General features: G+C 36.4%; 1 protein-coding gene across 2 annotated transcripts; it reads right to left on the bottom strand.

Moving 5' to 3' along the window:
* Positions 1-1,786: 1,786 nt before the first annotated feature.
* LOC104235475 (protein DEFECTIVE IN EXINE FORMATION 1-like) lies at positions 1,787-10,729 on the bottom strand. 2 transcript variants are annotated; one of them, XM_009789253.2, is made up of 12 exons: positions 10,487-10,729; positions 9,575-9,685; positions 7,965-8,047; positions 7,616-7,733; positions 7,374-7,531; positions 6,137-6,717; positions 5,970-6,040; positions 4,967-5,223; positions 3,402-3,867; positions 3,175-3,292; positions 2,919-3,101; positions 1,787-2,837 (listed from the first exon to the last, which is right to left on the bottom strand). In XM_009789253.2, exons 1-12 carry the CDS (start codon positions 10,627-10,629, stop codon positions 2,529-2,531), a joined length of 2,598 nt encoding a protein of 865 aa, XP_009787555.1. In that variant the 5' UTR covers positions 10,630-10,729; the 3' UTR covers positions 1,787-2,528. The 2 variants fall into 2 exon arrangements, with proteins under 2 accessions (XP_009787555.1, XP_009787556.1); XM_009789254.2 differs by having other exon boundaries at positions 7,374-7,541; positions 10,487-10,596.
* Between the last annotated feature and the right edge of the window lie 234 nt (positions 10,730-10,963).

Raw genomic sequence — 10,963 nt, forward strand, 5'->3', positions numbered from 1 at the left:
GCTTTTTCCAGAACCAAATATTATGTTATGTTATAATATTTGTTCTCTATAATAGCACTTCGCTATAACATCCAAAAATATTCGGAACAAACGAGGCTGTTATAGAGAGGTTTGACAATAGTTGCTTTGTTTTCCCGAAACAATATCCTGCTAGGCATATGGCTGGATCCTTTTAGACTTAGAGATAAAAATAGCACGGGCTAGCCAGTTTTCGGACTGGACATTCAAAAATAGCCAGCGTTTGCAAAGTCATTGAAAAATAGCCACTATTTTGCTGCAACACGAAAAGTTCCAGCATAATATACTGGAGATCGGTGCACCTGTGTATGAACTTCCAGCATATTATGTTGGAACTCTAGCACGCGGAAAGTTCCAACATAATATACTGGAGATTGGAGCACCGATGCTCAAATCTCCAGTATATTATGCTGGACCGGTATATTATACTGGGATATTTTTCCGGATTTTGAACAGTGTTTTCGTTCAAATTTATCTTTACATGAAAAGTGGCTAAATTTCAATTACTTTTGAAATTGTGGCTATTTTTGAATGATCACTTGTAAATCTGACTATTTTTTAATTTCTCCCGACTTAGAGCTATTAACAAAGACTTAATTTATTTTGGGGGATTTGCATCTATACCCGCTTTTTGGGTCACATTTTAACTGTGTCCACTTTGTAAAAAAAAAGTTGCAAGCGTACCCACTTTTTCGCATAACTTCAGCATACAGAGCTGAAGTAGCAAAGGCTATCACGCAAAACTTCAGCATTCTAGTAGACGACCCTGAAGTTGCAAGTGTGCTGAAGTTTTTGTTTGTAATTGTTGAACTTAAGCATAGTAGCTGAATTTTTGTTCTCTATTTGCTGAAGTTTTTGTTTGTAATTGTTGAACTTAAGCATAGTAGCTGAAGTTTTATTCTCTATTTGCTGAAGTTTTTGTTTGTAATTGCACTAAATAAGCTGAAGCTTTTTTGTCCTGGATTCATTAGTTTTGTCATTAAGCTTTTTCAAAAACTTCAGCAGAAAATGCTGAAGTTATTTAGTTCATTTATAAAAACTTCAGCACTAAATAAGCTGAAGTTTTTTTTGTCCTGGATAAGCTTTTTCAAAAATTTCAGCAGAAGATGCTGAAGTTATTTAGTTCATTTGTAAAAACTCCAGCATTAAAAGCTGAAGTTTTTTTGTCATGGATTCATTAGTTTTGTCATAAAGCTTTTTCAAAAACTTCAGCAGAAGATGCTGAAGTTATTTAGTTCATTTGTAAAAACTTCAGCACTATATAAGCTGAAATTTTTGAAAAAGCTTTTAACATACTAGATAAATAATCAGATTACCAACAATATCTAAATCATAAATTTTGGAAACAATAAACGTGAAAAGAACAAAATTATCATTGTCTACTAACTTACGTACGCGAAAATATTCACAAATTATTGTCTACTAACTTACGTAATTATTTATAATTTGTTTTTAAATAATCTGATAAACATATTTATGGCAATCATCCCATGAACTGAAGTTTCATAGCAGCACCAACAATAGCAGAAGAAAGAAGAAGAAGAAGAAGAAGAAGAAGAAGAAAACGAAGGAGGAGAAGGAGAAAGAAGGCTAAAGTTATTTAAAAAGTGTGTACAAATTAAAACTTTTAAAAAAAATAGGTATATCCGTATAGGCCATGGCTGAATACTTTAGATTTACATACCAGACTGCCCCCGCTGTTTACATGAGGGTATTTACTATAGTTGAACGGTAAAACATGTATGCAACAAGAAGATAATAAAAACACTGAAGCAAAAGAAACAACCGTTAGTAAATACGAGATAATTACGTTCAATATCACAAGATAATCAGAGCAAAGCTAAAAATACAGTAATAATAAGTGAAAGAGGTTACTTCCCGGCATCACCAATGTAAATTTCAGTTTACACAGTAAACGTTCTGTCACCATCCTTGATAGAGTAAGATTTTTTTGTTTCAAGAAAATATACCATCAATTTGAGTTCTTTCTTTTCTCGGTCACTTTCACCACTGGTCGCCAGCAAATTTTGAGACAGCACAGTGCAATAATAAACCCATAAGTATGCACCAACTGGTAAAGCTGGTTTAATAGTAACACTACATGAGCACTCAACTAGTAAATACCTTTGTACATAAAAAAATGGGTCAATCACAGGTCCACAACCATTCTTACCGTGGAAATATTCACTTCACAAAATTCGGGTCCCTAAATATCTCAATAGTTCACAGGATGCGTTCAAAGGATCACAAAGATTAACCCCCACAAAAACCAGAGACTTGACTGTACACAGAGATTCAGGTCTGATCAAGGCAAATACTTTTTCAAGTACTCTACTGTTCACAATACATCCTCTCACAATAATGAAAAATTTCTGAACAGCCGTATTTAAACCATTGATCACACTCAGTATCGGAAGTTGCCTCTCAGCTCAAGGTCCGGAGAAGTGATTGCTTCATTTCTGGCACCTGATGCAAGTTAGTTGTAATATAGGTGATTGCAACATCACAAATCAGTTCCGTGAAAATGATGGTAGTGGCATGGCCTCCTGCGGACGAAGGATTACAAGGACACCAAACATCCCCAGCATAGGGAGTACGAGAAGCCATTTCAATAACTTATAATAATACATATGGAACGTTAGAGAGAAATCATCAGAGAAATATAGCCCATTCTTGTCAACCATCTCCAACAATACAGTCCCAGCAGTCCTCACACTAACAGTTGGGAGCATAATACGATGTTTTCCAGGACGGTTGAATATCTTATTTTGCTTGACAGTTCGTTCCCCTTGGTAATTACCAGGAACTAACAAGCTCACCTGTCACAATGAAGAATTAAGAAATAACTGATGAGATTTTAATAGTATACGAGATAGACCAAGTAAGTGAAAGCTTTTTACCGTGACATTATAAGGAGCTTGGGACCCATATGGGTATCTGTATTTATCAACAATTTCTATTTCAACCCAGAAGCTCTTGCCTTCTTCATCACGGAAAGCTCTTGAAGATGGAGTTGCATAGATCCCCTCACGATCATTACGGTAAGCAGCATTGTTTCTCCCTTGGTTAGGAGATCTCCAAGCCTGGCGTACATAACGTGTTAATAAGCAGAGAACACGAATACTTAAGCAAAAACAGACAGAATTTCTCACTTACTTTGAGGGGATGATGTGGAGCAGGCGTGGAGAAACAGAAGACATTACCATTCATGGTTGTTACAATAAGATCAAGGTCATCTCCGCCATCAACGTTGTCAGCCAAGACCATGCTGTATCTGCGATGAACAGAAAACATATTAGCTGCTCAAAGATAAGTTTATACTTAAAATTACAAACAAACAAAACAAAAATAAGAAAAAAAGAGAATGTATGGGTATGTCTTACGAAGTTTCACCAATATCTACAACATCAGCACATGATGTTGGTCCGTCTATGAGATACAAATAACCATCAAATGACGTCGTGACAATGGTAAGCCCTTTTTTCTTCTCCCCACGTTTGCTCAAATCAACAAGAACAACTCGATTCATCACTCTACCATGAGTCCTATAAGGATATGGACGTACAAATGAACCATCCTTGCCACTCAGAACATATATATTCCCTGAAAGTGTTGGGAAAACAACATCTGTATGGCCATCTCCATCCACATCACCAATGGTAGGACCCTGAGGAACTAGGCTCTTGAGATGCTTTTCCCAAATTTCTGTGCCCTGTGCAGTCCAAGCAGCAACATTTCCATGTGAATCTGTGGTAACTAGTTCAATCTTGCCATCATCATTGATATCAGCTGCAACTACTGCTCCTTGGATTTCAGCCATTTCGAGAGGAAACTTATCCCTCACTTTGCCTGATGTAGAAGGTCTTTAGTCTCCAAATGGTACAACGATAAGAACAATAATATCAACCAGAACAGGCTAAAGATTTGAGAGGATGACAAAAAAAAAAAGCAATTAAGAGGATAACACTTCATAATCTGACTTGCCACTTAGCGCGGCACGTCTATGGCCGTCCAAGAGGAGAGGTCAACAGAATGCCGATTGCACAATTAACTATTATTTGGTGTATATTTGACTATGCGAGACCCCAAACCTTATTTGGTCTATCAATGACTATGAGTGACTCCAAATCTCATAGGCTTAATCAAAGAGGAAATATAGCAGGCAGTTACATTCTAAGATGACACAAAGCATTACAATTACCATGACAGGACAGGCTATTAAACCAACATGTCTCTAGTGATGGGAAAGTAATTCCAGATCACATAGGAAAGAACAGTTATAATTTCTTCTGAATTATTTAGTATTAAAATGAAATGGACAAAATAAAGGATTCATAGGATTAGGGGTGTCAAATTTAGCCCAGGAAAGTATTACCCGCCAACCGCCCAAACTTGGACGCTTTGGGTTGTGAATATGTTCATTAGCTGGCCTATGCCCAAATTAGCCCATCTAAAAGCTTGGGCCATTTTTGGGCTGCATTTGTAGTCGAAATTGACCCATAAGAGCACTTATAAAAGCATAGAAAATAAGTTTTAGTCTAGCTTATTTGAAATAGACATGATATACAAGGAAAAACTTTTATTAGGTTGATTTCGTACTTAATTAAATTATAAAATAACAAACAAATGAGAAAAGCTTTTGAGTTGGACAAGTTGGTTATAACCCATTATTTAGCTCAAACTAACCCGCTCATTTTCACCCAAGCAAACATTTGGGTTGCTTATAGCCCAACCGATTTATTGCTTCAACCCATTTTAACCTGGCTGCATTTAGTCCAACCCCGCCTATTTGACACCCCTAGTGCCTACATAGGATTCATATAGCTGAAGCCAAATAATTTCAGGATTGAGGTAGAGTTGATTGATTGATTGACCGACTTACGCCAGACATCAGCAACATGATTAAAAATTAAGTAACAAGGAAGAAAAGACCTCAACAGAGGATTACCGTTGTGATCCAACACATAAAACAAGCCATAAGAGGTCCCAACTAGAATGTCCAATTTTCCATCACCATCCAAATCAATCACGGTAGGAGAAGAGTATATATAGCCACGGAAGTTCCCATTGTCAGTACTTAGGTCCAGCTGTGCAGTCCATTTAACTTGCTTGGTTTCTAGATTAAAAACAACAATACCACCAGCGACATATTTTTCTATGTCAATGTCTCCAAGTTCCTTCAAATGCTCCTGATTGTTGTAGTACCTGTAAATTTATGATCAATCATTTTTTTTTTGTGGGTGCACAATTGACTTCCGAAAGTTTAATGAGCTGTCTAATACTAAAAGAGACCTTAAGTGGAGGAAAGTAAAGGGGATCTACTTGATAAAGAAAAAAGGAGGAGATTTTAGTCATTTAAATATATATATATATATATATATATATATATATATATATATATATATATATATGCTCATACAGTAATGCACATCAAGAAGTTCAAAGCTAAGCTCCTATAAAAAAGATAGACCTCAGATAAATAGCATTTAATTAAAAGATCTTGACTCGAACAATTGCAACTCCTATATTTGTTTGGCAGTTGTGTTATGAGAACTGAAATGTATAATACAAGCTATCAATATAACCAAGCTGAAGTTTTAGCTCAACACCACATACCCAAGTAAACATCCTTTTCTGGAAGGAGTAGTCATTATCCAATCAACAAGAAGCTCACTTCAAGATTACACAATGCAGTCTAATTTCCATTTAATAGCAGCAACAAATGTCCAAAGGGGAGGGGGGGGGACAAGCAATTAACAGGGCACAGATAAGAGGAAGCTTGATGTTTCGCCCCCAAAAATTGCTCTGCAAGTCTTTAATAGCATATACCATATAAGGAAAATTCAATGACTTCAATATAGGAGTAAAGAAATCAACCGAGACTTCAGTCGGAAACCGAGAAACAAGAAAACAATGTAAAACCAAAATAGCACCATAATGAAAAAACTTACTCATGGTCAAAGAAGTAGGATACTGCAACAATCATCTCTGACACCCCGTCACTGTCAATGTCAGCAATGACCTGATAGAAGCAACCACATCCACTAAAATTTGTTACCTGACATTTAACGACAATGAAGTATCAAACCAAATAAGCTGTTTTGTCCGAGAGACTTACAGGAGTACATAAAACATGAGCATCAATATGAACATAATTCTCCAATTTTTCGTGTTCTGCTTCATCAAAATCTTCACCTCTCCATTCTTCTTCATCATCATCAAGGTAATCATCATAGTCATAATCATAATCATCAGGCAGCTCCTCATTATCTCGGAATAACTCAAAAGATGAATCAGCATCCGCTTCCAGACCTTCTTCATTTTCCACAGTTGCAGCTCTAACATCTTCGGATCTGGAACCACTTTCCTCTGATCTTCTCAAGACATCATCTTCAAGAAGCCTTCTCCCCTTACTTGTTCCATTCTCCAAATTGCTAAGTTTCTCATTATCAGAACTCAGAGTAATATTGCTCAAGTTAGTGATTTTAACTTCTGCATCAGCTAGACTATCATTCTTCCCCTTTTGGTCCTCTAAATTAGATGAATTTGATGTGTTAGGTGAAACTTCTGATGGCAAAGATATTGAAGCATTAGATGATGCATCATGGTTGGCTTCTTTTTGAATAGAATGGGTTTCCGTGTTAACTTCTGATGCAGTAGACTTTGAATGATTGCCTCCATGAGTAGATGCATTGTGACCTAAAAGAATTCGAATTAAAGATATGATTTAAGATAAAATGCAATTGATGAAGGTCAATATGTAGCATCCACTTCTAAAGGAAACAGGTTATCCTGAGAGCATAACATCACCAAATAAGCAAAAACAAATAAGAGTATCCCTCTTGACATGTTGATAATTATTTAGGGAAAATAGTCTTTCCCCGGTGGCAAGACAAATCTATGTAGATGCGAAAGGGCTGGAATCCCATTGAGAAACAGTTGAATACTGGAAAACAAGAACCGAGGGGGTAGAACTGGTAAATAGGTGAAAAAAGTTAAGAGCTGCAACATAGGATTAAGTGCACCAGTGCTGAGAAAAATATAGCCAAAGGTACCAAATAACAACAGAAATATTTGAGAAATAGGCCCTACAGGATAACAGGTAAATTAATTAAGCATTGTAAAATCAGGAATATATCGCAGCAATCTATTCTGGACCTTACTAACAAGAGAATAACTTATAAAACATAAGGAAAAGTTTCCACCTCATGGCTCTGTAGATATATAAAAACTGTCACATCACATTTAAAAAATTGCCTATTCTGAGCTAGCTTGGTAGCATATAACATAAACAAGCAGGAATTACTAAGAGGAAACAAGGTGACTGAAAAGCAAATGTAAAAGGAAATTCTCACGGGCAATAGAGTCCTTGACAGCCTCCTGTATGAGTTGGTCATCATGGACGTCTGGATGAGAACGGTCTACTGGGTCCAGATTCAAACCCACATGCCAATCTTTTTTAACTCTCAGCCGAGGAATCTCCAATTTATCCGACATCAAGTATCCTGAGACCCTATGTAAATCTAACAAGGTCATGCTAAATGCAGAAAATGCCTCAACTTCAGGAGAACAGTTAGAAAATATGCTATATCCATACCTGAAAAAGAGCACCTCACCATTATAAGTGGCCAAACCTATCTCCCTCACCCCATCCTTGTCAATGTCGTACAGAAAAGGAGTGGAATGAACAGTTGATTGATGGAAAGCTGGCCATCCTGATGATTTAAAATTATCAAATTACTAGAATGTCATATGATTTAGATATAACCTGCTTCAAACCTCATTATTATTCATGTAGATCATCTCTTCATATCAAAAATGAGTTTTTCACAGTGTATAAATTTACATCTTAGCGTTCAACTTATATATCAGCATGATGCGAGGTTTCTGTAGCCAATCAAATAAGTTTGCATTTATTCTTATAACCACTTTTCCACAAATCATACCTGGAACTTTATCTCCATCAGAACCTTCCAGAACTTCCAAGTAATGAACAAAAGAGGGAACTACCACCTCAAGCTTTCCATCACTGTGATAAAAATCCAGAAACATCTCCAAAATGAATAAATCTACGAAAAATAAAACAATAAATGACACTACTCAACTTCAAAAATGAGCAACTTCATGCAATTTCGTTGAATCTCAAGCATAACTAGGATTAATATAGGCGAAATACATAAACAACCCCTTTAAGTTGTCCTCAACGACCAACTGAACACCTCAAAAATGCTAATGATCAAATAGACACTTTTTGCTAAGCAGAAACGCGTCTCTTAAACCCCTTATACTGATATGGCAAAATTTGTGTGTTACACTCAGAGTGGAACGCGTGAAACTCTTTAAAATTACATTTATCCATTTTTTTTCCGAAAATTAATGTGGACCCCACCTCCTTCTTCTCCAATTTTTTCCTCCACCATTCGATGAGCACCAAACCTTTCTCTCCACCTTCCCCTTTCATGCCATAAAGCCACCAGGTATCGCCGCCGACAGGCTTATCACTCGAACCATTTTCGGAGTTATACAGGGAAGGCACTTTTATAATTTTTTCTTTTCTGTGTTCCATAGAAACCCATAAAGAAAAAAATATATCCTGGACAGAATTTCTATCACTATCACAACCTTTGTCCACTACTAAACAAATCCAAAAATATCAAATCTGAAAGCTAATTCCACTGCCATGTCCATAGCCTCAATTCAATTATACACCTTTATCACACACACCAATCCACCGTAACATATTCCTCTCACCATTTTTCATTAGACCAAACACCAATCACTCATAGAACACACACCAATGACCTTTCCTCCATATCATCTCCAGTATTACACCACCAAAGAACTATCATCACCTCATTCATCTCCCTTTACCCCAAATCTGAAAAAAAAAAAAACATCTAAAATCTTTCAATTTCACCACAATAGAATTTGGTAATTGATTCTTCGCTGATGAAAATCTTCACTTAGTTGGGTTAGTCACCATGGGTAGGGAAAGTTAATACATAATCTTTTTTTTAAAACAAATACACGTGTCATTTAATGATTTGTCCATTTGACATGTCATCTGCAATTGTAACACACGCATCATGTTTGTTGGTCTTTGGTGTTTAGTTGATCTACTTTATTAAATGCTTGAAATGTCTAGATGAAAATAGGCTCAGTTGAGGTGTTCAGTTGGCCGTTGAGGACAACTTAAAGGGGTTGTTTATGTATTTCGCCATTAATATAGCTTTTTCCCTGTGATTATTGGGCAAGGTCTTGAACACATAGGCATTTACCTTTTCACAGCCACCCATTTTCATCAACTAGTACACATGTTATCTATTTGGTTAGTCATAAAGAAATAACTCCTTCCATATCATTCATCTTATTTTTTTTTTTTTTACTATTACACTCTTGATAATATTTCATCGAAGTACCATTATAGAAACAAGTAGTCTGAGACAGTAAACTACTCACAACATTCATCCTAAGCCACTCATCACACACACGGGCAGTGTAAAAGCAAACACATTACCATTTACCAACAAAAAGAAAGAAGCTTTTATCGCGTTACCTGTTAATATCAGCAATCAAGGGCGACGCATATACACTAGAACTAACTTCTGTCTGCCATCTTAGCTCCAAATGCTGAGGGCATTGTGTATTCAACAATTCATCCTCATCTCTGCCAGCAACAAGCACCAAAAGCAATATTAAAATCTTTTCAGTTTTTATCAATAGTGTATCAGCTGTTGAAATTCAAAGAAATATGTTTCAATGGTATTTTCTCTGTCCCATTTTTTTTATAACTACAGTATCCCGGCCAGCTTGCACGCACCTCGACTATTTCCACGAGGTACCGGCTACCTCCCATTAGCACATGTACCACAGAACATGGAATTTCAACCCACTTCGTTGACTTTTAGGCTACACGCTTGGGTGCTTCTTTTTAAATAACCGTGGTGTAAGAACTAGCTTGTGCGCAGTGGCGGAGGCAGGATTACCACCAATGGGGTTCAAAAAAAGGAAAAAATTCAAAAGGTCGTGGCTGGTGGGGATAGAACCGAGGACCTTACAAAGGTTTTGAAAATCCCCTCGACCACTAACCTATGCTTTTGGGTTGTGTCAAGGGGATTCAAAACATAATATATAGAGGTAAAAAATAGGTTTTGCCTTACATATACAATGTAATATTTCGGCGAAGGGGGTCGGGTGAACACCCTTCCGCCACCCTAAATCCGCCCCTACTTGTGCACACCTCTCCTCCGTCGTCCAATTTTATTAGGAAGTTTGACTAGAGAAGGAGTTTAACATGCTAATTTAACTTATATACTCCCTCCATCTCAATCTCAATTTATATGGCCGGCACAAAGTTTAAAATATTACTTCTGACTTAAAAGTATAATAAATTAGTGGTAACATAACAAAGTATAAAGAGGTTCATGCAAAGTCAAAATCAATTAAACAGCTGGAAATGGAAACATACAAATTGGGGTAAGCGAGGGAATCATCAGTGGCTTCTCGTTCTCGAAATTTGTTCTTTTTCGTGTCCTCGCTTTGCAGAAAACGGAAATTCGAAGACAATAGCAGAAAACAGAGTACAAAAACCCTAGTTTTCATTGAGATCATTTTATTTCACCTGTGAGGTTTGGTAAGCTAAAGACATTTCATTTTGCAGAACAGGTGAAGTCTCGCGAAATTTGATACAGCAAGTCTTTGCTATTCCGTTAAGCAAGATTACCCCTTAATTTTAAGCATTTTTACTGTTTTTGAACACATTACGGTAATAATAGTACCCCTTTTCCGTCAAAGCTTTAAAAATATATTTTTACCCCTTATATATTTTATACACTAGTAAATTTGAAAAATATGCATAATTCATTAAAAGACCATTATGACTAATTTAGATATTATCCCTTTTTATGAGAGCAAAAACACTTATATAGTATATTACTATTGGGTT

The sequence above is a fragment of the Nicotiana sylvestris genome, chromosome 12, assembly GCF_000393655.2.
Source record: "Nicotiana sylvestris chromosome 12, ASM39365v2, whole genome shotgun sequence".
NCBI lineage: Eukaryota > Viridiplantae > Streptophyta > Magnoliopsida > Solanales > Solanaceae > Nicotiana > Nicotiana sylvestris.

Coding starts and splice junctions, on each gene's coding strand:
- LOC104235475 (XM_009789253.2), bottom strand. CDS start 10,629: ATGATCTCAATGAAAACTAGGGTTTTTGTACTCTGTTTTCTGCTATTG. Junction 8,048..9,574: donor TTGATTGCTGATATTAACAG/GTAACGCGATAA, acceptor TTTTTATCACAG/TGATGGAAAGCTTGAGGTGG. Junction 3,102..3,174: donor CTCCACATCATCCCCTCAAA/GTAAGTGAGAAA, acceptor TATGTACGCCAG/GCTTGGAGATCTCCTAACCA.